Consider the following 27,347-nt stretch of genomic DNA (forward strand, 5'->3'; position numbering starts at 1 on the left):
GATAGTAAATTATATTGTAATATAAAAGATAGGCACAGTCACATTATATTAATGGTAAAATCCAAAAGGTTATTAGATATTATCCGTTTAATTATTTTTCAATATTTCTATAATATACTGTAGAGGATGATTTTATAATATCTATCACATTCATATATTATTTACTTTCTTTTTTATTTTTTTATTTGGAAAAAATGTAAAATATTTATATATGAATTTTTGTAAAAATAAAAAGCTCCCACCAATCTACCATATATTGAAAATATAACCTCACGTGATTTGTTAATGATTATGATCATATGATATTTGACATGATTTTATATCATGAAATGGAAACTTAACAACATCCATATCGTAATTCTTTTTCACACTGATCCTTAAAAGCATCCCATGCGTTTTTGAGGTTGCAATATCACTGTGTAATTTCGAATTATAACCTGATTTCCTTCATCTTCTCTTAACAATCACCTCCAAAATTCCACAAGATGCTCTGTACTAAAAAATCTGAAGCTTGTTGACTTCAAAGGTGACGTTTCTCAACTGCTCTATTTTGAGAAATCTTCTTCTTTTTCAGTATCTGCTGTTTCTGCCTCAATCTTCTTGAAAATGAGCGTTTCCTGAAAACGATGTAGCCTCTGTATCGATTAGACTGCCATCTTCCTTGAAATCTCCTCAATATACCTTTTGTGAGCTCGTTCTCGATATTTTGCTGTATCACACGCTTCACAAGTCTAGCTTCATAGTTAGGATCATACACGAGGCTTCCAAGAAGATCCACAGCCGCATCTATGATCCCTATCTTCATTTTCCTGTCTGCAACTCGCTTCTGCACACGAGCAAGTTGTAGTATACACACAACAAAAAGAGTGTATTAACAACAGATTCTGTTACAGGGGCAGTTTCTATTACAAAAGCGTACCTGTAACCGGACAATGCTGTTGATCATGTCGGGGTCAAGAGGCTGGAAAACTATATACTCATCAACCTTATTCATAAACTCTGGACGAAAAATCGATCTTGCAGCGTCCATCACTCTTTGTTTAATCTTTTCATAAGCGATCTTTTTTGCATCATCATCCGTGTTATTCAGTATAAACTGCGAGCCAACGTTCGAGGTCATAATAATAACTGTATTGGTGAAACTCACGGTACGTCATTGAGAATCAGTGCCCAGCCGTAGAGACCATACCGTAATGGTCCGTCAGAGTCTAATCACATAGGCTTCTTGACCACAGCTGGTTAGGTTTCCAGATACGCATGGATATCCAATTGTGAATTCTTTTGCGTTCCTTCTCTTTTTGAGAGGACTTACATGAGGTTATGGGCAAAAGCAAAACCCCATCAAATAGTCCCAAAAATATAACCACTGCCTTATGCATTCTTGTCATCAAAGCAAAAGGAGTGATAATTAAATTTTGGGGAGGAACCAGAACAAGAAAGTTAGCAGAAGGATCGTCGTTATCAGCTTAACTTTCTCTTCTCTTTGGCACCACTAACCAAAACATAGCCTGCAAAAAGAAAAAACAACTTGTGCATTTCAACATCATCCATATAAATCCAAGGTTACACTTTCAAACGATTCATGGGGGCTTAATTGATACTAATAAAATGTTTTTCGTTATTTTCATAGTATTGTAACAGATCGATTGTTCTGAAAAGTTGATTAAACCCGAGGAACAGGAAGGATGACTATAACGTCGAACCAGAAGCCAGTGAGGGAGCATGCGTAGTGTGACGCGATGGCGCGAGGATCCCAAACGAGCTTCCCGTAAGCCAGTCTAAACTGAAGCCACATGTGCCATAAATGAAGAGCGTCGATGCACGTGCGGAGCACCGTAACAACAGCCGCGAACGCGCCATCGATAAAGTAACATGCGGGTCCGGTGGTTCGGCCGATGGATGGGGCGCAGAAGAAGAGCGGATCCACCGCTAGAGCCATCCCGCGAGATAAAAGCAATGAACGGTTCCATCTCAACGTTTGGAAACATTCATAAAATCTGAAGAAATCAGTTGTAAACACTATTTCTATTCATTGACGTCTCTCTAATATGGACGCCAAGTCAGTTTGGAAAGGTAACTTTTCGGAAAGGTATCCTGAATGATTCAGCAGGGACAGTAAATTGGGTGATTGCGGAGAAATAGATCGGAAAACTCAATAACGAAAGTAAATTGAACAGAGACATAACACAAACTACAGTTACTTGAAGGAAAGGAGATAATAAACTCACCAGAAACTCATCAAGGACTGTATTGCAGGAAAATATATGAGAATACGATTACCAGAAAAAGAGAGAGGGTTATAGGAAATAAGATCTTCGGCAAAGGATGGTAACGAAATAGAGATTTAAAATCCTGAGAGAGATAAGCAAAGAAGAGGATGAGAGAAAATCTCAAAAAAAAAATTAAACCCTCTTCAATATATAACATTCTGAAAAGACATGTCTCTTAAGTGAAGATGTTTTTAAGAAGCATATCTCTTTGAACAGGTATGACTTGGTGGTATGAAGACGTCGATTGCCAAAGTAAATCAGGCAGTTTTTTTTTAAGAGGCGACTCTCTTTGAACAGGTATGATCTCTTTGAACAGGTACGACTTGCTGGTACGAAGACGTCGATTGTTAAAGTAAATCAATACGTCATACTTTTTTTCCTGAACAAAATATAAACCGTTGGATTATATTTTAAGAACAAATCTCACCGTTAGATTTTGATTTTTTTTTCCTATAAAAAAATGATGACATCAGCAGATTTTAAAATTCAGTTTGCTATTATATATAGATAGTAGACAATTTCTCAAACTAAAACTTGAATTGAATGCTTCAATCTCTCTCTCTTTTCTGTTAGAGAGAGAAAACTCTCTCAATTTCCACTTTCTTATCAAATCATATATCTTTTAGAGGATAGAAGATGACATGAGTTCGGTTCCCGAGTGATCGGGCTCCCTTCCAGAAAAGATGGCTTCTTCAGTATCGTTTGCCGGCTCTTGACTCTGTCATTGCTCCTTATCCCTTGGTGTAGACGGCTGACTCTTTACTGGTTCATCCGGCGTTTATATTTCTGCTGTTTTGTTTTTCTTTTGTTTTTTATATTTTCTTCTCCACTCCTAGCCTCCATGTTTAACCTCTAGATTCAGTTGGGTTTCGATTTTCATCGGAATGGTCTTTCCTTCCCCAGTTGTGGGCTGGTTTATCTTCGAACTTATCTGCATCAATAAAGATGATCATTTTGATTAGGAATTTCTGATGAATCGGATCGATTTCATGCAACTAAATCACCTTCTTCTTTGAAGTGATGGCGGTCTTGTCCTCTTTTTCTGCTTGTGTTGTTACTCGGTGAGTGGCATTCAGTTCCGGTGGTTGGCCGCTTTGGCTTCCGGTGAGGACTTTCAAGGCGACGTATGGAGTCGATGTGTTCCTCTTTCAGAGAGGCGTGTCTCTGCTTCGTCTCATCAGAACATGTGGTGTTGTGGTGTTGAGCTGGATAAGATTATTGGACTTCCTTCTTGGACTTTTTTGGCTGGGGCTTTTTTAGTTTTTGTAGTTTTCTTTTGTCTATTTACCTTTCTAATGGAATTTCTTGTAAATTTTGACTTTGTTTCATAAAATATCAGTGATAAAAAAAAGAATTGAATGCTTCAAAGAATGAACTCAAGCAGATTTTCTGATGATAGAGAAAAATGTGCCGATCTTCCAATAGAGGTCATTTGATTGTAAATTTTTGTTTTTTAGCAAAAAATATATTTAGGTTTTTCAATAAGATAATCACGCCACCAAATAACCAAGTGAGAGAGGATAAATAGTTACGACAAGAGAGGTCACACTAATAATTTAAATTTCATGCTAATTATTTGGAGTAGGCAAAACTAGAAAGAAATGATCTCAACGCACATGTTAATAACATTATGGCGATCAACAACACGACAATCATGAACATCCCTATCTACTGTGATACCGAAAAATAGTCATGTCATTAGCTATTAACAAACTAAACATTTCATAGTAGTTTTCATAGAAACAACAAAATCTATAGAAATAAAGATATAATACTAAAAGTATGAATGAAAAAGTTAATTGGATATATAATATCACTCATCTAATAAAAATATGGAAATTTACATTGGACTTGTTGTATACATGAGTATGACCATTATATATACTAAGGGATACCTTGACCTATTATGCCATCTCAAGTTATAGTTCTCTTGCTCAGAAGTCACAAAGCAATCCACTTTGGGTTCCGTGCTCAATTTTCTCATCTCTAGAGAAATAAAGATTATATCTTGATAAAAAGAGATCTCACAAATTTGGTTCTCTTTATCGCTTGCCATTCTTCACTCCCTTAAGTCTTTAACCTTAGATCATTCTCTTCTTGGTACTCATGTTGGTGTCTCTGTCCTCTCTTTTTCTCTTTATCTCTCTTGCTAAATCTTAATTAATTATATTGATACGTAAAATTTGCAGGAGAGCTGAAGATAATAACACTTTTGATCTCAATAACTTACCTGATGATCCTTCCATTCACTTTTTCCCATTCTTTAAAGAAGGCTCATCTTCATCTTCATCTTCTGGTACATACTACTCTAGCTTACTCTACTCTCTTTATTTTATTAATTCGAACTACTAAATTTTGATATTAGTGAAATTAATCTTGATTTACCTTCTGCCTTGGATGTGTGTTGTGTAATGAATAAGAGGGTTTAGAGAGATAACAACAAATGTTTTCATCTAATCACTAGATGTACACTTGATTATTTATTGCGAGAATCAAATTAATATAGTATTGAGTAGGAGCGTTTAGAGAGAAGCAAATCAAAGATGGAAAAGAGTACGAATGTAGATTTTGTTCACTCAAGTTCTTCAAATCTCAAGCTCTCGGTGGCCACATGAACCGCCACCGTCAAGGCAAGTGACCCTGCTTTCTTATATAGTATTAATTTATACGAGTTTGCATAAATAAACTTAACTTTTGGTATGGTGATTTTAGAGAGGGAGACGGAGTCACTTAACAAAGCTCGTGAACTTCTTCGCAACAATACGTTTCCTCCTCATCAAGGACCTCCATCATTTAGGTATTTTTGGTTTCTCTCTTTCTTATGCAATTTTAATTCATTTTCCTTTGAACTACTGCTATAGATATCATTTGAATCGACGCCGTTATATTCTATATAGTTATCAGCATGGCGATTTGCATATAGGAGACCCAATAACACCATACAAACCAATGATGTATCCACCAAGATTGTTCTCTCCCTCCGCACCTCTGCCGCCACCGCCACCACCACTTGTGCAACCATATCTTTATCCACCACGGTCTCCTACGCCACCGTTATCGCTTCCTTACCGTCGCACAGACTACTATTTGCACAACAATGGTACACATCACCAAACCCTAACCAATAGCGGTTGCGGTGGTCGCTCACCGCCTGAATCGGGATACAACTTCATCGGTGCACCCGTGGCTAATGGCTCTAGGGTTGCTCCTCCTCTTTGGCGGCCTCTGCCTCCACATAATGGTTATAATTAAGGCAGCGGAATAAATGAGTGTGTTTTAATAAAATTTTATCCATTAATGTTAGATTTTATCCATATTTGTTGGAATATCGAAAGAGACATGCCAAAGTAATTGATAATGACAATAAGTGAAATTCACACTGGAGAGGGAGTGTTGTATTTTGGAGTTATGTGAGAAGTTTATATTTGTATGAAGGAGCAGCTTTAAACTATTTTTGTTTTGTTTTTTTCGTATTATCATCTGCCACTTTCGGGTTCGGAGCTGTTTGTGAGACCAAGTGTTGTCTCGTTCTATCTATGTTCTTTGAACTTTTCTTTTCCCTTTGGAGAAATAAAAAGAACATAGAACTGACTTTACTAGGGAGAGGAGACTGGAGAGATCAACTTAGTTCTGGACTTCTTCTACTTGAGTTATAACTAACTCTTATGTTTAATCCTTTTAATTTATATTTATGATTATATCTATTTTTGCAACATTTCTGAAAAAGAGAATTTCGTCTTTTTGTTTAATGTGTCTCGTTCTATCTATGTTCTTTGAACTTTTCTTTTCCCTTTGGAGAAATAAAAAGAACATAGAACTGACTTTACTAGGGAGAGGAGACTGGAGATATCAACTTAGTTCTGGACTACTTCTACTTGAGTTATAACTAACTCTTATGTTTAATCCTTTTAGTTTACATTTATGATTATATCTATTTTGCAACATTTCTGAAAAAGAGAATTTCGTCTTTTTGTTTAATTTGTTTTTTTTTTAGCCAGTTCATCGTCATGACATCATACGCTACAAATCTAAGAAAATCCAAACGCCAACCTAAAAAAAAGTTTATCTTGTAAAGGAGTCAAATATCAAATATGTGACCTCGGCTGAGGCTTGTTTGTGTGATAAAAGGATAAATAAAATATGCATGAAAATAAGAAATAAATCATGATTTAGTGAAAGAAGGCTAACCCTAGATATGTAATCATAGTCTTCCCAAGAGTTATATCTATATTTAAAAACAAATGAGTAATCAAAAAGCGAAGGAGAGAGTGAGAGAGAGATTGATTGAGTGAATCAGTATAGATTATGTGAATGAGTTTAAATTAAGGGCTATTAAAAACAGATGTTGGACTCTTAACTGAGTCACTGAGACATAGAAAACTGTGGTACGGACTTATTGATGCAGTTAAGTTTCTTTGTTTCAGTCTGACGATTACACAACTGCATGCGGTAAAGACTCATTGATGCAGTTGAGTTTTTTGTTTTGGTTTTCAGTCTGACGAGTACAAATCCTATTCTATTATATCAGCTTTTACTATTTCTTAGTTTTTCTCCTCGGTTTCAACTCTACCCTACTCCTATAATATATATAGATGTGTGTTTGTGGCTATAAGTTCATGAACTCTTACTATGTAGAGCAAATTGTAAGGTATATAATCCTCATTATTATGTACAAATGAACAAGCCTAGATACTTAAGATATTAGGTGTGCGTCGATATATAAAAATATTCCTGAAGTCCATGAGCATCTCCAACCTATTACCTTATTTTAAAGGGGAACAAAACTTCAAAATGGGGATTTGAGGATTAATTACTCAAACTATAAAACTTCAAAAAAAATTCTTAAAAAAATTATTTATTTAGACTAGTTCCTAACATTAATAAAAAATACTAATAATGATAAAAATTCACAAATACATATAAAACATGCTTTTAATATATTATTATAAAATATACTTTTAATAAATGATACAACACACAATATTACAATTTTATATAATAAAAATAATATAAGTTATATATATAATAAAACAACACACACCGGTTAGCCAATGAATTCCGGTATTTGGTACCACTTGTAAGATATGTATATTTAAACGTTTATATAATTTGTCTTAATTTATGTTAAGTTTGTTTAATGTATTTTATTTTGCGTAACCTTTACTTAATATATATTTCTATTTGTGTGAATTTTATTTTAATATTATATAATATTTATTCAATTTTTATTTTATTTTGGTGTGTTTAAGCTATTATAAATAAAATTAGTAGATGTATTTGTGAAATAAAATAATTGTAAAGACTAAGAAGAAAATAAATACTATTTTGAGGTTTTGAATAGTGAAACCTCAAATTTAAGATGTTACTATTCAAAATTTCAAAATTTAAAGAATTTAAGTTGGATTAAAATGACAAAAAAACTCAAAATTTGAGGATTTGAGATTGGGTTGGAGATACTCGTGAGAGTAAACGATTAAGTAAGAGCTAGGAGTAGATATAATTTGTTTCAGAAGGATGAAACAGGAAAGTAGAGCTTTTTCTATTTACGCAAATAAGAGTTTTAAGGGTTCAGTTACCGAATGCTATACATATTAGTAGGGTTAGTAGAATAGGCTGCTGAAAATGATGTTCCTATACAATGACACCGCCTCATCTCTATTACACCTATGACCATACAGTTAACTACTTGAACTTTATATAGGTCTTCATAGGCTTGTTTATTTTGGGTATGTTTTGAAGGAATGTAAATTCAGAGTAAATGTTGAGGCTGGATAGCATAGGGCTTAGTAGTAGTATATACTATGACACCTAGTTTTGGCCCACACTATTATTACCGCAAAGCATAGCTAATCAGATTCGGTATAATAAGATTAAACAATTTTAGAGATAATTTGAGGTCTTACCTATGTATTGATAAGGTAAAAAGTAGTGATTGCAGAGTTTTTCAATTACTTAAACCCGGAAACTTTTGAGTTCAAGTTTGATACAGTAATCGAGTTACCTCCCTAGAAACATTTGAATGAGTGTTGATATATATACTAGTTGCTCCTTGTAATTTTATTTGATTAAATACGTATTTAAGATTTTTCCATTGAGAATATGTTTTGTGAACGTAAAAGCAACAATTTAACCTCCTTGGTAAAAATAGAATCGAGTAGTAAAAAAATACAATTGGTTTACACACACGAGCAGCAGTCAGTGTATGCATAACCTTCTAACCCCTTAAGAAGGTGTTGGCTTTTGTCTTTCAAGTCCTTCGACTTCTGTCTACTCTGTATACTTCCGGAATCTGACTGCCACTGTGGTTTAATGTGAACCGGTTTTTATACGGTGTATGGTTCGACTTCGACGGTTAAATTAGAACTCGGGTTTGATGATGTAATCGGACCGTCACTAGAGGAGTGATTCTCATTCGGACCGCCGGTCCTGTCTAACTAATAAAAAAAAAAATTAAAAAAGACATGAGAAGGCTTTTGTTTTCTCAATCGAACCCTCTCGAGAAAGACTCGTCTTTTGTTTTTTGAAACGTAATCGAAAATTGCGAGTGTTTCTGTAGCTTTAGTTTCAAAATCACCAAAGAGGCTTTTGGAAGAGAAGCTCATCTCTTTCTTGGAGTCATGTAAAACCCAGAAACACCTTCTTCAAATCCAATCACAGACTTTAGCTCACGGGTTAGAAGACAATGAATACGTCGGTCCGAGAATGATCTCCGCATGTTGTCGGATCGCGAGAATCGATCACGCACGCAAGGTGTTCGACAGAATGTCTCAACCGAGTGTTTCTATTTACAACGCCATGTTAAATGGGTATAACCAAAACGACTCGTACAACGACGTTTTGTTGTTGTTCAAGAGAATGAGAAGGAACGATGTGATGCCTAACGGGTTCACTCTCCCTGTCGTTTTGAAAGCTTGCGTGATGGTTAAGGAACTAAGGCAAGGAGAGGAGTTGCAGTGCCTTTCTATAAAAACAGGGTTTAGATCAAACCCTTATGTAGGAACGAAGCTGATTGAGATGTACTCATGTGCAGGAGTGTTAGCATCGGCTAATAAAGTGTTCTGTGAGATGGGTGAGAGAAATGTAGTTATTTGGACTTCATTAATCAATGGGTATATATTGAACAAGGACTTAGTCTCTGCTCGGCGGTTTTTTGATCTGTCTCCTGAGAGAGACACTGTGTTATGGAACACTATGGTGTCTGGTTATATCCAAACAGGGAACATGATGGAAGCTAGGAGTCTTTTCGATTTGATGCCTTGTAGAGATGTCATGTCGTGGAACACGGTTCTGGAGGGTTACGCCAGTGTTGGAGACATTGAAGCTTGTGAAAGAGTTTTCGAAGAGATGCCTGAGAGAAATGTGTTCTCTTGGAATGGTTTGATCAAGGGGTATACTCAAAGTGGGAGGCTTGATAAAGTGTTGGATTGTTTTAAGAGAATGGTGGTAGATGAAGGGAAGGTTGCTCCCAACGACGCGACTTTGACTTCAGTGTTATCAGCTTGTGCGAAGTTAGGAGCTTTCGAGTTTGGGAAACGGGTGCATAAGCATGGAGAGGGTCTTGGGTATGATAAGGTGAATGTTAACTTCAAGAATGCTTTGGTTGATATGTATGCAAAATGTGGAGCTATAGAGATGGCTATGGAAGTCTTCAATGGGATAAAGAGAAGAGATTTGATAAGCTGGAATACTGTTATCAACGGCTTAGCTGCACATGGACATGGCACTGAGGCCTTAGATTTATTCCGTGAGATGAGAACTTGCGGAGTTAGACCTGACAAGATAACATTCGTAGGTGTTCTATGTGCTTGTAGACACATGGGTTTGGTTGAAGATGGGTTAGCTTATTACAGCTCCATGTTTACTGATTTCTCAATAACGCCTCAGATAGAGCATTGTGGTTGTATGGTGGATTTACTATCTCGTGCTGGACTTTTAACACAAGCCGTTGAGTTTATAAACAAAATGCCGGTGAAAGCTGACGCTGTGATATGGGCCACTTTGCTTGGAGCTTCGAAGGTTTACAAGAAGGTGGAGGTCGGTGAGCTTGCTCATGAAGAGTTGGTCAAGCTTGAGCCAAGAAACCCGGCTAATTTCGTGATGCTGTCAAATATATATGGAGATCTCGGGAGATATGATGATGCTGCGAGGCTAAAAGTTGCTATGAGAGACACAGGTTTTAAGAAAGAAGCAGGTGTTAGCTGGATTGAGACCGATGATGGTTTAGTGAAGTTTTATTCTTCGGGAGAGAAGCATCTTAGAACAGAGGAATTACAGGGGATCTTGAGAGAGCTGAAGAACTTCAGTATCTTGCTTGGTGATGATGAAGAAGAAGCACTTCAAGAACATTTGTTTTAATCTTTGATTATGTTGAAATATTTGTTATGTTGTCAATTCCAAATTGCTAGAATCATAATGTCTCTTACCCTTCGGTAGTGGTACTTCTTGCAGTCTCTTGCTCTTACAATGAAGCCTTTATTACAGATCTCGGGGTCACTTTGTTGGTATACGAAAAGGGTTCAGTACATTCTGTAAAACTAGTGTATTGTCCAACTACAACGTTTGTTTTGATACTTAGATTCAGTTACAAGTTGAATTGACTTCGTTGTAACTATATAATCACAGGTTTGAAAATACTATTGGCAACTACCACGCTATTAAATTGAGGTTATGACTGAGCTTTCAAGCCACATGCACAGCTATAAAAGCCTATAAGTAGTGTGTGATCTTGTGTGATTGCAGCAAATATACAATCTCGAGGCAGAAAAAAAAATGGATGAGAAAGAGATTCCAGAGAAGTTGAGTGAAGAAGAAGAAACCAAAAGCTTGATCTCATCGCCTTCCTTCAGAGATAATTTGCTATGGTGGCAAGTTGTTCAAGTACCAAGGATGTTGGTACGACATACACATCGTCCAAGCACTCAATCTCCAGAGAAGTTCTCAGGCAGAAGCAACTGATATGTGTGGTCTGAAGTTCTAGAATTATATGTGTGGCTTATGATCAAATCTCAAACCGACACTGTCCCACTATTACTAACTATAGCCGGTTTGTGCTTATCTTGAATGAATTGCAATAAAAGTAAACTTGTTGTATCAAAGGGTTTCCAGTGTAGAAAGAAATAAACAAGGTTTACAAACTTCCTATCACGTCACGTGAAGGAGAATCGCTAAAACCAAAAAAAAAAAAAGATGAGTTTTTAGATCTCGAGAAAATTTATTCGAAAAAACTGACGGACACCATTACATCGTTTGAGATCTTGTTTCTCTTGGGCGGCGCTCTAGGCTTTGGACATGTGAAGGATCAAGTCCACCACACGGGTGCTGTAACCCCATTCGTTGTCATACCACGACACCAGTTTCACGAAGTTGTCACTCAATGCAATTCCAGCCTTTGCATCAAAAATGCTAGACCTGTTACAAACACACAAATCACATGAACACATTGGTTTTAAAATCATTACCAATAAAGACTAGAAGATTTGTGTAAATTCAAAGTGCGTAGTGGATATTGTTTTGTGACCTGTTGTCACCAACGAAGTCAGTTGAGACAACATCATCCTCGGTGTAACCAAGGATTCCCTTTAGTTTGCCTTCAGATTCCTCCCTGTAACAATCCAATCCATACCAATTAGTTCTCTTACAAGAGATATGTGATTTATATATAGTGAAAGCTTACTTGATAGCCTTCTTGATCTCGTCGTAGGTTGCAGCTTTCTCGAGTCTGACAGTTAGGTCAACAACTGAAACATCAACGGTGGGAACACGGAAGGACATTCCGGTCAATTTTCCGTTGAGCTGTGGAAGCACCTTTCCGACAGCCTTGGCAGCTCCGGTGCTGCTTGGAATGATGTTGAAGGAAGCAGCTCTTCCACCTCTCCAGTCCTTCATTGATGGACCATCAACAGTCTTCTGGGTAGCTGAATTACACAAACAAAACCAAAAGGCAATTAATAACTTTTTTAAAAAAATCAAAGAATGAATCAAAGGTAGTGAAATGAATTCATCTATACCAGTGATCGAGTGGACGGTAGTCATGAGTCCCTCAACGATTCCAAACCTGTCGTTGATAACCTGCAAAAACAGATTACAAGTTCCAATTCAACAATGGGCAAATTATACTTGAAACTCCTATATATAACATAAAAGAATAATAGAAAAAGAGACCTTGGCAAGTGGAGCAAGGCAGTTAGTGGTGCAACTAGCGTTGGAAACAATGTTGAGATCAGACTTGTACTCATGCTCATTGACTCCAACAACAAACATGGGAGCATCTTTGCTTGGGGCAGAGATGACAACTTTCTTGGCACCACCCTGAAAAAGTAAAAACAAAGAAACCATTTGATACGTTACTAAATTACAAACAAGTACTCTCTATTCAGATGACAATTCTTATATCATAAGACAAAATAAAGAAAAAACCAAACCTTCAAGTGAGCAGCGGCCTTGTCCTTGTCAGTGAAGACACCAGTAGACTCAACAACAAAGTCAGCTCCGGCCTCACCCCATGGGATATCCTCAGGGTTCCTTCAGAAGTAAAACACCACAAATTAATAACACAAGAAGAGAGAGAGATAAACAGATTTGCATTACATCAAATAATAGATGAGGCGCTACCTGATGCCGAAAACAGTGACTGGCTTCTCACCAAAGAGAAGGGTTTTCTCATCCTTTATCCTAAGCTCATTGTGCTTCCACTGTCCGTGAACACTGTCGTACTTAAACATGTATGTCTGCAACAAACACACTCGATTAGAAAATCGATCCTCGAATTAACCAAACCAAGAACCAAGTTGCATATAATCAACACATCAAACCGGTTCACAGTATACTAGTGAAAATTTGATTTGATTCATTGTCAAAGACGATCGATAAACTAAACCTATACCGACTCGCGTCATATATCAGATCTAAAAGATACTTAACCAATCCAGATCGAACTATAGCAATACATCGAAGGGGAAAGAGTTACAAACTCACCATGTACTCGGTGGTGATGAAAGGATCGTTAACAGCGACGAGCTCAACATCGTTCCTCTGAAGGATAACTCTCGCCACCAAACGACCGATTCTTCCGAAACCTAAACCATTTCACGAACATTCAAAAACTCAGATTCCACAGATCTAAACCTATAAAAACGATTCCAGGAAAACACTCACCGTTGATTCCGATCTTAATCTTCTTGTCAGCTACACAAACACAAGAGAAAAATCAAAAATTAGAAACCCTAACATAACAGTATCAACGAAGAAATTAGAGATCGAGAATGAAGAGATACTCACCCATGGCGATGTGGTCGAGAGAGAGAGATAGCAAAGTTCTGAATGTGAGAATAGTCAAGTGAGTGAAGAGTTTGGTGAGGCTTTAGGGTTATTTAAAGGAGGAGATTGAAATCTGATCGAGTGGCTGAGATTTTTTCTTGGGTAAAAAGGTGACAGGTCAGATTTCAGTATTCAATGTTACCAGATCGTCCTTTGCTTTTTAGATTATTTACCGTTTCTGCCACTGATTTGGCCAACCGTTTATGGTAGAATTAAGAAGTAATTAGAGGAAACTAATGGCGCCTGCGCGGAATATTCGAGGTTTATAACTCAGATACTATGGGCCGGGCCGATGCACACAACAATATTTTATATAGAGAAACAGAGTAAGCCTCAATAATACTTGGAGTAAAAATTTATGTTTATCTTAAGATTTTACCATATCATTAGATCCATATTTCTAATCAAACCCAAAGTTAAACAGAAATGTCCATTCTTAGATATGAATTCGGATGTCATAACTTATAACATAATATGACCATATACTAATTCAACATCTAAGTTATGTTAAACTCACTAGACGGTATTATGTTCACGTGTGTCCAAATACATTTACAGTTATATGATATATTTGTTGACATTTAAAAACATTTTCGTTATTTATAGAATGTAGGATCCATATCACCATATTTCTACCAGATTAACGAGTTTTTATATGCTTCATTTAATACAAAAAGAATCGAAAGAGAAAAATAAGAGGAGGAGAAGAAGGAGACTTTTGGCAAAAGCCAAGAGTCATGCATAGAGTGAGTTATGTTTTGCTGTCACGTTCATGTGACCTACCAAAACTTTCAAAGTGGAGCATCTACATGTGTCTCAATAAGAACTCACTATCTGATAAAATAAGACATCAAATTATAAAAATATCTAGAGAGTTGAGACAATAAGCACAAATTATTAGAGAATGACATTTACAAGCTTCTTAAATGATGCACCTTGTAATTGGTAAAGACAAAACCTCTCTGATTTAGTGTTTAAAATAATGGTTTTAAAATAAGAAGATGCGGTTGAGTGTTGAGAGAAATGAATTATAATTTGGAGAATAATTGCAACATAAGCATACATTCCCCACATAATTTTTTTTATCATTATTCATGATCTTGCCATTATATTGACTGCATAAAGTATTGTGATTGATAAACTACAAAAAAAACTGTGGAATTACGTGTGATCTCTTGGCAAATATGAAAATTAGGTGGACTTGTGAAACTATATCTAATAAATGTAAACAAAAGAAAATTAACATTTCAAAGAAAAAGTAGTGCTGTCAAAACATCATCATCAACAACAAAATAGTAAATTTTACGACTTACGTGTATGATAACACAACTTTATCTCAGGCCACTGATAACGGTTGAACATTCGAATTGAGAAAACTCTATCTGGTTGGATTAAATATATAATATGGTTTAATTTAGGTTGATTTAACCTTGGTTAGTTTAATTTGATTCAGTTTGGTTTGTCCTAAAACTTCACATAATTTTGATATATTTCTCATAACTTAGTTTTGTATTTTTTCTAATCGGTTTAAGTGTTTTTTTAGATAGAAAAACTCCTATAATCAATGTTTTGCATCTTTTTTAAAGAGAAAAATGGTTAGCAATAAAAAAAGAAGGAGACAAACACGTGATGATAGAATGAAAGAAAGAAACGTTCATGTGGCGCAGGATACCATGGTGAACACTTCTGCGCAAGTCATACGAACCGGTTTGAAGATCGTCTTGGAGGGTGTGAGCAAGAAGACTCCGCCATCGTCGTACGTGATCCCAAACCCCGATGCCGTGATAAAGCAGCCTCAAGTTTGTCATCATTCTCGACCACTCTTTCCATGTTTCTTTCCAACCGCTTCTCACACACTTGAGGGTCCGACGCTCGTACACACCACCGATCTCCAGCCCAAATTCCCGGTGGTGGTCTTCAGAGGAGAGGGTGAGCGATCTATGTCGTATATGGCGGCGGTTGGAGCTACCAAAATCGAGCTGATTGGGAAACAGTGCATTTATGTCTACAGAGAAAAAATAGCACATCCGATATCCTCATTTTGCAAATGACTTTATTTATAAACCTTTCTCTCCTTCACTTCTTCTCATAATTTGATTCAGTTTGGTTTGTCCTAAAAATTCACATAATCTTGATAATATTTCTCATAATTTAGCCTTGTATGTTTTTCATTACTTGAAAACCAATTAAAAAATTTAGTGTGATCATTTTGAGTTATTCTGTTGATTTACCATTTGTTGTTTCCAAATTTTATATTATTGCCTAAATGTTTCATTTTATCTTGAAGTGTTTGCGATATTATGAGTAATTGAATAAGGGCTTATTTGTAGAAAGAAGTTAGAGAGAGATAAAAAAAGAGAAGAAGAGAGAGGATGTGATTTTGGTTACATAATGAATTATAAGTTTTTGTTTAGGTGAGATATCTCACCCAATTTCCCATTGAATAACGATCCAAAAGAACAAAAATAAACTATTGTTCAAAGTATATATTTTTTAATTAGATATTCAAAGTATTCTTAAAAGAACGAAAAAGAGGTAGATTGATTTAGACCTATTGACAAAAAAATATTGATGAAAACTTTAATGAATTGAATCGTATCCACATAAATCTTCTTAGAGCCAATGTTAGTCCATTTGCATGATGGATTAGATATAAAATAAGTTGTTTTATGGTTTATTCATTCACTAACCATTTCAATTAACTCAACACTATTGCATTTATTAAATTATTTTGTTTGTTTTGCAATTTTGACTAAATAGTGGATCTGCCTAATTGTGAATTCAATAAGATGTATAAGGACATAAGTGCTACATTCAATCTAAAGTTAATAAAACAAATGGCACAAAAGATAGTATTTGATAGTGAGAAAGACAACTTCTGAGGCTGTCGCTCACCAAATTGATTCAGACATTCAATCGACTGCTAACCTAACTTTCTGATCACCATGACTAGCTCAAACCTGCTCTAGAGATGGACAAGGACATGTACTCTCCCTGAAAATTGACACAATTATCTTAAATTTTTGCAATTATAAAAACCAAACTAAACCATCTAATAGAGAAACGTATTATAAAATTAAGTATCAAGCAAATACTAATCCGACTTATATGTATGTATCACCCAGTTTTCTTATTGTATCATGAAAGAACAAAAAGGTTTGAGTGCTTTTTAATATTTTGCAGGTTGCAGAAAGAGCTTTGTTCTTATGGAACAATGATCAGATCGAGAATCTAATAATACCGAACCAAAAAGTTATATACTTCCTATCATTCTCCCTGCGCTGGAGAGAAAAGCTAAGAAGCATTGGAACCATACTGTTCAAAGCATGAAGCTGAACGTGCAGAAGATATTTAATGAAATTGATCCAGAGATTTCTTCAAAGAATGTCTTGCTAAGTTTAGAGATAATGAATCAAAAGAACCTGAAGTTGATGCAAAACGTGAGGCCACATGGAAGCGGTTGGAAGAAAGCAGAAGAGTGCATCATAAAAGCTGTTTTTGTTGTAGAGAGAGGTTTTGTTTTTGTATTATCGTTTTCTACTACACCCAAGCAAGATAACTATTCAAACCAGTTCTAGATTATTCATTATACAGAGTTTACATGAATATAGAAGAGCTTTCATTAAATTAAACACACCATAAGTTGCACACATGACACACAAATAAGCTGAATAAACTCAACCCCACTTACTCTTCAACTTATCAACATGTGTAAACTCATATGTCAACACCAAACTCCCATCCATTCTCTTTAATTCAAAGCTCTCTACCAATACATAGCATTTATAACTCTCCCACTGTGATGAACCGCCTTCGAATCTCTCTGTTCTCTTAATGCTAGACCTTACTTCATCGCCTTTGTTTAACCACCCGAACCTCTCCTCTTCCCACTTAATCCTCTCCACGACCACTGACCCAAGACCTATCTTCTTGTCTTGTCTCTCATCCCTTAAGACACTAAACCAAACAACTCCATCAGCTCTTGTCTCCCTCAGATTGGTTACTTCTCCATCAAGCTTCACCACTTCTGTATCTACTTCGACATCAACTACAACCTCACTTTCTGCTTCGTTGTAACTACATGAGTAAACCTCTTCCCATCTTTGTTTAAGAGTCATGCTGTAATAAGTTGAGTTTTTCATCTGCTCCTTTGCGTCTCCTTCTTTCACGAATATGAAAGGAACATACCATTTTCCTACCACAACGCTTGTATTCACATCATTGGGAAGCTCAGAACGAAGCTCAGCGTTGATTCCCTTTGCATCATCTCTCAAACCAAAATCTTGAGAGTTCGAGTACTCAACGGTCCAATACTTTCTTTTAAGGAACTCAGGTGGTATCCCATTAGGAGCAACAGAAATGGCTGTGTTATAGCAAGATAATGCTCTGCGTTGATGGATCTCGAATTGTTGGTATATATCATAAGGATCTGCTTCTTGTGGCTTAGCTTCAGGAATGTAGCTAAAGCAAAAGCAGCAGGGGACTCTGTCTTCTTCTTTTGCACTTGCCGTAGCTCCTCTGCAAGAAAATAATTAGGATTTAAGGAATCTTGTTGCGCAAGTCAGGTCTTTCAGTTTCGATATATCAAAAGTAAATGTATTGAAAACCTCAAAATTTACCCTCTTTATTTCATTTTAGTTGATATTAAAGTTTTTGTACAAATATTAAGAAAATACAATTTTTATACAATGTATCTTAGCTATATAAAAATAGTATTAAACAAAAACAATTCAAACAATAAAAAAGCAAAATTTTGTAATTGGTCACAAATTTTAGATAATATTAAATTTTATATAAAATAGTGAAAACATCATTTATTTTGCTAGAAAAAAAAATTTCTAAACATTATATAAATTGAAACGGAGAGAATATTAAAAACATTAAACCGAACCAAACAATGCTACAATCTATTTTCATCAACCAAAATATAGATAAAATAATTCAAAAATTATTGGTCGTAACATACCCTGAGTGCTTCCCACGGCGTTTAATGACATAATAACGGTTCAAAAACAGAGGCTGTCCAGGAACCGGAATGAACAGAACGGGGTCATGGTAACTGCGCCTGTTTTTACCAGTTCCGGTTCTGTAAGTCACAGTCAGCTTTGCGTTCTGTGGGAACGGCAAGCCTCTGAGTTCACCATCGTAGCAAGATCCGAAGCAACAAGTCGGTTTCGACTCTTCATCTTGAATCACAAGTACGCCTGAGTTTGGACCTTCCGGCAACGATTGTGACGAGTTTCTCTGGTATTCCGAGAGATGCCTTGTAACATACATCTTTAAGGTGATGAATGAGAAATTAAAGAGATATTAATTATCTGTTTATATAGAGAGGCGTCATGGACTTTAGGGATAAAGACGTAAGCTAACTTTACAAGTTATTGTTTAAAGACTTTTCAAAGATCTTGAGTTAGACTCCAAAGTTATGACCTTGACTTGGTTTCACAAACCTATCATAGAAAAAGTCTATATTTTTTTCCACAATGCATTATTTTCCAACCATGGGTGGTTGAAACTTTCAACATACGGTTGTGTGTTCTTATCTACTCATTCTTGTTAATAATTGTCTCTCACTAGGGGGCTCAGCTTCTGATTTTTTTCTTCTGAATCTCTCTCTCTCTCTCTCTCTCTTTGCTGCAATATAATGGGAGGTTTATTCTCGATCTCCATGCCATGTGACCAAGTGGTGAATCAAGTCTCTCAATGTCTTTGCACTCAGGGGAGTTATATATACAGCCTTTCAGAGAATCTAGCTGCTCTGCAGAAAGGCATAGAAATGCTCAAGGCAAAGCGGGATGATGTGCAAAGAAGGGTTTGCCGAGAAGAGTTTACAGGACGTCGTGAAAGGCTTTCTCTGGTCCAGGTATGGCTTACTAACGTCCTCAACACCGAGAACAAATTCAATGATCTGCTTAGGACTAATGACACTGAGCTTCAAAGGCTGTGTCTCTGTGGGCTTTGCTCTAGAAATGTGAGATTGAGCTATCTTTATGGGAAAAGGGTTGTTCTGATGCTGAAGGAGGTTGAGAGTCTGAGCTCTCAATGTGAATTTACTGAGGTGACTGAGACGGTTTCGGTGGATAAGGTGGATGAGATGCCTGTTCAACCCACCATTGTTGGTCAAGAAAAAATGCTCGAAAGAGTATGGACTCATCTCATGAAAGAAAGAGTGGAGATTGTGGGTATGTATGGCATGGGTGGAGTAGGCAAAACCACTCTTCTCACACAGCTCAACAACAAGTTTTATGAAACACGTGGCGGCGGCTTCTTCGAGGTTGTGATATGGGTTGTGGTGTCTAAAACTCCAGAGATCCGTAGGATTCAAGGAGACATCGCCAAGAAGCTAGGCCTTGATGGAGAAGAGGAATGGGACCAGAAAGATGTGAACCAGAGAGCCCTTGAGATACACAATGTCCTCAGGAGCAAAAAGTTTGTGCTGTTGCTGGATGATATATGGGAGAAAATGAACTTGAAAGCGGTCGGAGTCCCGCATCCGAGCAGACAAAACGGATGCAAAGTAGCGTTCACCACTCGTTCTAGAGAAGTGTGTGGGCGCATGGGGGTTGATGACCCTATCCAAGTTCATTGTCTAGAACCAGAAGAAGCTTGGGATCTGTTTAAAAAGAAAGTTGGAGAAAACTATAGACATATAAGGCAACTTATGTATTAAGGGTTATTGTGTAATTAGTATCTCTGTATACCCTAGCTCTACGAGACTGTATATATACTTGTACATTGCTAATCTAATGAATCAAGTCATTTGACCTATATGGTATCAGAGCCACCATACCTAAAAACTCTTTACCGCTTTTCTTTTTCTTTCAAACATGTCGGCCTCCCCTGTATCCACACATGAAGCTATTGTCATCAACAACAAAACACTTCTCAGTGTCAACATGACAAACGTCACAAAACTCACCAGTCTCAATCACTTGATGTGGAGCAGACAAGTGCATGCTCTCTTTGATGCATATGATCTAGCCGGTTACATTGACGGCTCTCTAGAAATCCCCCCACCAATGATCACAACCGATGGTGTTGAAGTCGCAAATCCTGATCACCAACATTGGAAGCGTCAAGACAAACTTGTCTTCAGTGCACTGCTTGGATCTATAACTCCAACCATTCAGCCACTCCTGTCCCGCGCAACAACGGCGTACCAGATCTGGGAGACTCTTGCGGCTACCTATGCAAAGCCCACACGGGGCCACATTCAACAACTCAGGCACCAAGTTAAAGATTGGAAGAAAGGAACCAAGACAGTTGATGAATACATACAGGGGCTTACAACTCGTTTTGATCAACTTGCGATCTTGGGGAAACCATATGATATTGAAGATCAAGTGGAGTTTGTCATTGATGGTCTTCCTGAAGACTACAAGAGTGTGGCTGACCAGATCGAGAGCAGGGACACGACTCCAACACTCATTGAGATACATGAGAGGTTGCTTAACCATGAGGCTAAGCTTCAAGCATCAGCACCTAAGCAGTCGGTTCTACCAATCTCAGCCAATGTTGCTACACAGCGTGGAAGCAACAACAACTCTCGTGGCTCCTACCACAACAACAACAGGCAGTTCTCAAACCGGAACAACAACAACAACAGGAACGGCAATTGGCAGTATCAAAATAACAATCGAGCCGACACATACCAGCCTCGTCCTTATCTTGGAAGGTGCCAACTATGTGGCATACACGGACACAGTGCAAGGCGATGCACTCAGAACCAAGGGCAATCTCTGCGTGTCAACAATGATCAGATGCAGCCGCGCAATCCCTTTCAGCCTTGGCAGCCACGAGCAAATGTAGCTGTTGCGCCTCAGTACACGGCGAACAATTGGCTCCTGGATAGTGGAGCGACTCACCACATCACGAGTGATCTTGCCAACCTGTCTTTGCATCAGCCGTATGCAGGCACTGATGAAGTTCTGATCGGAGATGGTTCTGGTCTCGCAATTACCCATACTGGTTCTTCCTTATTACCTTCAAAACAACGCCCTTTAGCCTTAACCAATATCTTATGTGTTCCTAATATTCATAAAAACTTGATTTCTGTCTACCGCCTTTGTAATACTAACCAGGTGTCTGTTGAATTTTTCCCGGCTCATTTCCAGGTGAAGGATCTCAGCACGGGGGTCCCATTGCTCCAAGGACGGACTAAGGAAGAGCTCTACGAGTGGCCTGTGACTCCATCCACTATCCACTCCCTTTTCGCCTCTCCATCTCCTAAAACAACCTGCTCAAAATGGCATGCCCGCTTAGGACATCCATCAGCTTCTATTTTAAATTCAGTTATTTCTCATTTTCAGTTACCTGTGTTGTCTTCTCATCAAAAACAATTATCTTGCACCCATTGTCTTATTAATAAGAGCCACAAACTTCCTTTCTCTAAATCTTCAATCTCTTCCAATCGCCCATTACAAATACTATTCTCAGACCTTTGGAGCTCTCCCATAACCTCTCTTGAAAACCACAAATATTACCTTGTCCTTGTAGATCACTTTACCAGATATACTTGGCTTTATCCTCTTGCACGAAAATCTCAGGTCCGAGAAGTCTTCATAGCCTTCAAAGCCTTGGTAGAGAAGCAGTTCCAAACCCAAATCACAACTCTATACTCGGATAATGGGGGCGAGTATATAGCCTTGCGATCATTCTTGACGGCAAATGGCATTGCCCATCTCACCACTCCTCCTCACACTCCGGAGCACAACGGCTTGTCTGAGCGGAAACACAGGCACGTCGTCGAAACGGGGATGACACTTTTATCTCAAGCTGGCGTTCCCAAAGAATACTGGCCATACGCTTTTGCTACTGCAGTCTACCTCATTAACCGGATGCCCACTCCGATTCTAGACATGGCAACACCGTATCAGAAGCTCTTCGCGAAACCACCTAATTACAACAACCTCAAGGTCTTCGGGTGTTTGTGTTTCCCTTGGCTTCGTCCCTACAACAATCACAAACTTCAAGACAAGTCCAAACCTTGTGTCTTCTTAGGGTATTCACTTACACAAAGTGCTTACCTTTGTCTCGATGATGACACCGGCCGATTGTATGTCTCGAGACATGTTCAATTTGATGAAGAACAGTTTCCTTTCCGCAACAAAACCCAAACACCATCACCTCCACCACCTAATCCCGAACCCATGTGGATGCCACCGGTCACTCGTGTAGCTTCTCCAATTCCGGCCACCGCAGCAGGACCACCGAGCTCAGTCTCTTCACCGTCGTCATCGATGACACCGCCGGGTACTAGTCAACAGACATCGGGCTCCCCTCAACCAAACTCAGGTTCGTTTTCCTCTCCTTTAATTTCTGACCCAATACCCGATCCAAGCCCATCACCTACACCAAACCCGAGCCCAACTTTACATCCACACCAAAACCCACCATTAATCCCAAACCTTAACCCAAGCCCACTAAACACAAACCCAGGCCCAAGTAACCCAACCTCAACCGATATTCCAGCTGTATCGTCTTCCTCAAACGCAACCCCAACTTCTTCATCATCTTCATCATCGGATTCCAACCCTGTAAACCTACCTATCCCAACTCAAACCAATCCCCCAAAACGGATGACTACCCGCTCCCAGAACAACATTACCAAACCTAACAAAAAGTATTCCCTTCTCATCACCAACCGCACCAAAAACACCATCCCATCCACCATAAACCAGGCCTTGCGAGACCCGAACTGGCGTAAAGCTTGTTCCGAGGAATTCAATGCTCAAGTCAAAAACAGGACTTGGGATCTTGTACCGCCTCCACCAAATCAGAACATCGTCAGTTGTCGTTGGTTATTCACTGACAAATATTTGGCAAATGGTCAACATGACAGACATAAATCCAGATTAGTTGCTCGTGGTTATACGCAACGTTATGGTGTTGATTTTGCAGATACGTTTAGTCCGGTGATAAAGGCGACGACCGTGCGAACAGTTCTCGGTGTGGCAGAAAGCAAATCATGGGCCATTCGACAGTTAGATGTCAACCACGCGTTTCTGCAAGCCCGACTTACGGATGAAGTATACATGTCTCAACCTCCTGGCTTCATTGATAAAGATCGGCCAAATCATGTATGTAGATTAAACAAGGCTATCTACGGTTTAAAGCAGTCGCCGCGTGCTTGGTATCAAGAACTCAAGAACTTCTTACTCTCGCTTGGATTCTACAACTCTGTCGCTGATACCTCTCTGTTTGTTCTTCGTCGGACTGGTCATCTCGTTTATTTATTGGTGTACGTGGATGATATTATAGTCACAGGCAGCAACCATCAATTGATCAATGGCATCATCGCCTCTCTTGGTCAACGGTTCTCTCTCAAGGACATGGGTGACCTTCATTACTTTCTTGGTATAGAGGTTAGCCGAACAGCAAAGGGGCTACACTTGATGCAGAAGAAATACATCAGTGATCTACTTCACAAGGTCAATATGCAGAACACAAAGGCTGTCTCCACACCTCTCAACTCTGAAGAGAAACTGTCTCTCAACCTTGGCAACCCATTAGATGATCCAAAACAATATAGAGCTGTCATCGGAAGTCTACAATATCTGGCCTTCACTCGTCCGGATATCGCCTACGCAGTCAACAAGCTCTCTCAGTATATGCATCGTCCTACTGATGCACACTGGAATGCGGCGAAACGTGTTCTCCGTTACCTCGCAGGCACAATGTCACATGGCATACTTCTTCGTAAGAATAATCCTCTCTCTCTTTATGCGTATTCAGACGCTGATTGGGCTGGAGATCGGGATGATTTTGTTTCAACAAATGCTTATGTGATCTACTTGGGTGCTCACCCTATCTCTTGGTCATCAAAGAAGCAAGATGGCGTCGCTAGATCATCAACGGAAGCTGAGTACAGATCAGTCGCTAATACTGCTTCCGAACTGTCTTGGGTCTCTTCCTTGCTCTCTGAACTCGGAATCCAGCTTCCTGCACCTCCAGTTATCTACTGTGATAACATTGGTGCAACATATCTCTGTGCAAACCCGGTCTTCCACTCTCGAATGAAGCATATAGCTCTAGCTTACCACTTCATCCGCGAACGAGTACAGCGAGGACATCTCAGAGTTGTTCATGTCTCTACTAAAGACCAACTTGCGGACATGCTCACAAAACCATTACCTCGGACACCATTCCATGACTTCTGTTTCAAGATTGGAGTTGTTCCCCCACCTCCATCTTGAGGGGGCGTATAGACATATAAGGCAACTTATGTATTAAGGGTTATTGTGTAATTAGTATCTCTGTATACCCTAGCTCTACGAGACTGTATATATACTTGTACATTGCTAATCTAATGAATCAAGTCATTTGACCTATAAAAACACATTGAAAGGCCATCCGGACATTCCTTGTCTGGCAAGAAAGCTCGCTGAAAAATGCTGTGGTCTACCATTGGCACTTAACGTTATTGGCGAAACCATGGCATGCAAAAGAACGGAACAAGAATGGCGTACTGCTATTAACGTTTTGAGTTCAGAGTTTTCTGGCATGGAAGACCAAGTTCTCTCGATCTTGAAGTATAGCTACGATCATTTAAACATGGAACAGGTGAAATCATGCTTCCTGTATTGCTCTTTGTTTCCTGAAGATTACCGTATGGAGAAAGAGAGGTTGATAGACTACTGGATATGTGAGGGGTTCCTAGATGAGAACGGGAGTAGAGAAATAGCATTAAGCCGAGGCTATGAGATCATTGGTATACTTGTCCGTGCATGTTTGCTGCTAGAGGAAGCAATCAATAAAGAACAAGTGAAGATGCATGACGTGGTCCGGGAGATGGCTCTCTGGATATCATCTGATCTTGGGAAGGATAAAGAGAAATGTGTTGTGCAAGCAAGAGGCGGGTTACGCGAGATACCAAGAATCAAGAACTGGAGTGGCGTGACAAGGATGTCCCTCATGGAAAATGAGATTGAGATGGTCTCTGGCAGCCCTGAGTGCTCGAAACTCGCAACTCTCTTCCTTCAGAAAAACGATTCGCTGATACATATCTCGGCTGATTTCTTCCGGTGTATCCCAATGCTCGTTGTCCTGGATCTTTCAGGGAACTCAAGTCTCCGGAAATTGCCGGAACAAGTATCAGAGCTGGTCTCCTTACGCTATCTTGACTTGTCATGGACATACATAAGGCGGCTACCTCTCGGCTTGCAAGAGTTGAAAAAGCTCATACATTTGAGGCTGGACTACATGAAGAGACTCAAGAGTGTTTCAGGGGTATCAAAACTGTCTAGTTTGAGGAAACTGCAAATACTAGAGTCTAAAATGTCGCTAGACATGAGCTTAATGGAGGAGTTGCAGCTCTTGGAGCATTTACAGGTTCTTAACATAAGTATCAAGTCAAGTTTGGTTGTGGAGAAGTTGTTATATGCTCCCAGGTTGGTGAAATGTCTTCAAATTTTAGTACTTAGAGGGCTTGAGGAAGAAGAATCAGCTAGAGTGTTGGCTTTGCCATGTATGGATAGTCTCCGTAAAGTCATCATAAGGAAGTGTGGAATGTGGGAGATAAAGGCAGAGAGGAAGACTTTATCATTAACTCAAGGCTTCCAAAACCTCTCTAGTGTGCATATTAGTAGCTGCAGTGGTCTGAAGGATTTAACGTGGCTGTTGCATGCTCCAAACCTTACTAGTCTCATGGTTCTAGACTCAGAAGTAGTAGAAGAAATAATAAGCCGGGAGAAAGCTATGAGCGTTAATATCATTCCTTTCAAGAAACTAGAGAGTCTGCGCTTACATAATCTAGCTACGTTGAAGAGCATATATTGGGTGCCTCTGTCTTTTCCATGTCTAAAGACGATCCACGTAACAGAGTGTCCGGAGCTGAGGAAGCTTCCGTTGGATTCTCAAAGTGTCGTTAGGGTTGAAGAGTTTGTTATTAAATACAAAGAGGAAGAATGGTTTGAAAGGGTTGAATGGGATGATGAAGCCACTAGACTCCGTTTCTTACCTTTCTTCAAGTTCTTTGGACCTGAATGGCATGTTACCTTTGTGCGGTAGCAACTTTAAGAGTCGAAGCAGTAGACAATGATTTCAATGACAAGGGAGAAATAGTCATTACTATTTAAGACTTATTTCTTTCAGTACACTAATCATGTTTTATATGAAAAAATGAAAAATGGCCGTTAAAAATTTTAAACTTTGTTTTCTTAAGTAATACTTATAGTGATATCTTCCAAAAAGTATCATTTGATTTTTACAACTAAAACGATACATATACAGCAGAAACATTTATTGATTGAATTTTATAGAATTTTTTAGAGTGATCACACGAGATAAAGAGACTTGACGAAAGAAGTCTTTACTTAGTTTCTACTAACTCTAGATTCAAACTCGGTGATCACATTCCTCAAAAATACTAGCAGACACTAATCAATGTCTGGACGACAATGCAAGAAGAGGAAAGCTCAACTTTTTTTAAAAAAAATATTATATTAATTAAATCAACCCACGATGTGAGGATCCGGAAGTTTACAAAATCCGACACACCGGAGAAATCTCAAACTTGTGGATGTGAAGAAGAAACTGACAAGATTGTTCCCAGCCACCATCACTCGCAAGAAAGGGGCACATTTCTCATCAAACACAGTATCAGTGAGTGTTGACCGTTTGTTTCTCCACTTGCTAGATAACAAGCTGTGGGATCAATGTCTTAACTCTCTCACACAAGCTGTTGTTTGTGCTCTTTCTTGGTGGTTCGATGCTTTTTTTTTGTGATTAAGGTAGAAAAGTTATTTGTAAGCTCAATTATTG

General features: G+C 38.4%; 6 protein-coding genes and 1 pseudogene across 6 annotated transcripts; 4 read left to right on the forward strand and 3 right to left on the reverse strand.

Moving 5' to 3' along the window:
- Positions 1–242: 242 nt before the first annotated feature.
- LOC130503131 (chaperone protein ClpB3, chloroplastic-like) lies at positions 243–2,575 on the reverse strand (annotated as a pseudogene).
- A 1,801-nt stretch (positions 2,576–4,376) lies between these two features.
- On the forward strand, positions 4,377–5,699 carry LOC130503132 (zinc finger protein JAGGED-like). The gene is made up of 5 exons (XM_056997772.1): positions 4,377–4,384; positions 4,460–4,566; positions 4,787–4,900; positions 4,983–5,067; positions 5,168–5,699. The coding sequence occupies exons 1-5, from the start codon at positions 4,377–4,379 to the stop codon at positions 5,520–5,522; spliced, it is 669 nt and encodes a 222-aa protein (XP_056853752.1). The 3' UTR covers positions 5,523–5,699.
- A 2,984-nt stretch (positions 5,700–8,683) lies between these two features.
- On the forward strand, positions 8,684–11,578 carry LOC108835835 (pentatricopeptide repeat-containing protein At3g29230). Its single transcript, XM_056997776.1, is given in 2 exon segments — positions 8,684–9,076; positions 9,310–11,578. Coding segments are annotated over 2 exon segments (1,440 nt in total). The 5' UTR covers positions 8,684–8,952; the 3' UTR covers positions 10,626–11,578.
- On the reverse strand, positions 11,336–13,671 carry LOC108835834 (glyceraldehyde-3-phosphate dehydrogenase, cytosolic). Its single transcript, XM_018609056.2, has 10 exons — positions 13,548–13,671; positions 13,425–13,454; positions 13,245–13,345; positions 12,882–12,997; positions 12,692–12,791; positions 12,432–12,578; positions 12,278–12,338; positions 11,944–12,184; positions 11,788–11,871; positions 11,336–11,678 (listed from the first exon to the last, which is right to left on the reverse strand). The coding sequence occupies exons 1-10, from the start codon at positions 13,549–13,551 to the stop codon at positions 11,546–11,548; spliced, it is 1,017 nt and encodes a 338-aa protein (XP_018464558.1). The 5' UTR covers positions 13,552–13,671; the 3' UTR covers positions 11,336–11,545.
- A 3,471-nt stretch (positions 13,672–17,142) lies between these two features.
- Positions 17,143–18,890, reverse strand: LOC108831513 (uncharacterized). The gene is made up of 2 exons (XM_056997775.1): positions 18,553–18,890; positions 17,143–18,104 (listed from the first exon to the last, which is right to left on the reverse strand). The coding sequence occupies exons 1-2, from the start codon at positions 18,861–18,863 to the stop codon at positions 17,264–17,266; spliced, it is 1,152 nt and encodes a 383-aa protein (XP_056853755.1). The 5' UTR covers positions 18,864–18,890; the 3' UTR covers positions 17,143–17,263.
- A 340-nt stretch (positions 18,891–19,230) lies between these two features.
- Positions 19,231–20,256, forward strand: LOC130503133 (disease resistance protein SUMM2-like). Its single transcript, XM_056997773.1, has one exon. The coding sequence runs from the start codon at positions 19,231–19,233 to the stop codon at positions 20,254–20,256; it is 1,026 nt and encodes a 341-aa protein (XP_056853753.1).
- Positions 20,257–25,019: 4,763 nt separating this feature from the next.
- On the forward strand, positions 25,020–26,594 carry LOC130494448 (disease resistance protein SUMM2-like). Its single transcript, XM_056997774.1, has one exon. The coding sequence runs from the start codon at positions 25,020–25,022 to the stop codon at positions 26,592–26,594; it is 1,575 nt and encodes a 524-aa protein (XP_056853754.1).
- The last annotated feature ends 753 nt before the right edge of the window (positions 26,595–27,347 follow it).

This window comes from Raphanus sativus, unplaced genomic scaffold (assembly GCF_000801105.2).
Source record: "Raphanus sativus cultivar WK10039 unplaced genomic scaffold, ASM80110v3 Scaffold0818, whole genome shotgun sequence".
Taxonomy (NCBI): domain Eukaryota; kingdom Viridiplantae; phylum Streptophyta; class Magnoliopsida; order Brassicales; family Brassicaceae; genus Raphanus; species Raphanus sativus.

Bases quoted from the DNA above. Each gene is read 5' to 3' on its own strand.
- LOC108835834 (XM_018609056.2), bottom strand. The intron at 13,346-13,424 runs GTGAGTGTTTTC...GAAATGGTTTAG, and splicing joins GATTAAGATCGGAATCAACG to GTTTCGGAAGAATCGGTCGT. The intron at 12,339-12,431 runs GTCTCTTTTTCT...CTGTTTTTGCAG, and splicing joins GCCTTGCTCCACTTGCCAAG to GTTATCAACGACAGGTTTGG.
- LOC108831513 (XM_056997775.1), bottom strand. From the start codon at position 18,863: ATGTATGTTACAAGGCATCTCTCGGAATACCAGAGAAACTCGTCACAA. The intron at 18,105-18,552 runs GTATGTTACGAC...ATTTTCTTGCAG, and splicing joins CGCCGTGGGAAGCACTCAGG to AGGAGCTACGGCAAGTGCAA.
- LOC130503133 (XM_056997773.1), top strand. From the start codon at position 19,231: ATGGGAGGTTTATTCTCGATCTCCATGCCATGTGACCAAGTGGTGAAT.
- LOC130503132 (XM_056997772.1), top strand. The intron at 4,901-4,982 runs GCAAGTGACCCT...TGGTGATTTTAG, and splicing joins CATGAACCGCCACCGTCAAG to AGAGGGAGACGGAGTCACTT. The intron at 5,068-5,167 runs GTATTTTTGGTT...TATTCTATATAG, and splicing joins CAAGGACCTCCATCATTTAG to TTATCAGCATGGCGATTTGC.
- LOC130494448 (XM_056997774.1), top strand. From the start codon at position 25,020: ATGGCATGCAAAAGAACGGAACAAGAATGGCGTACTGCTATTAACGTT.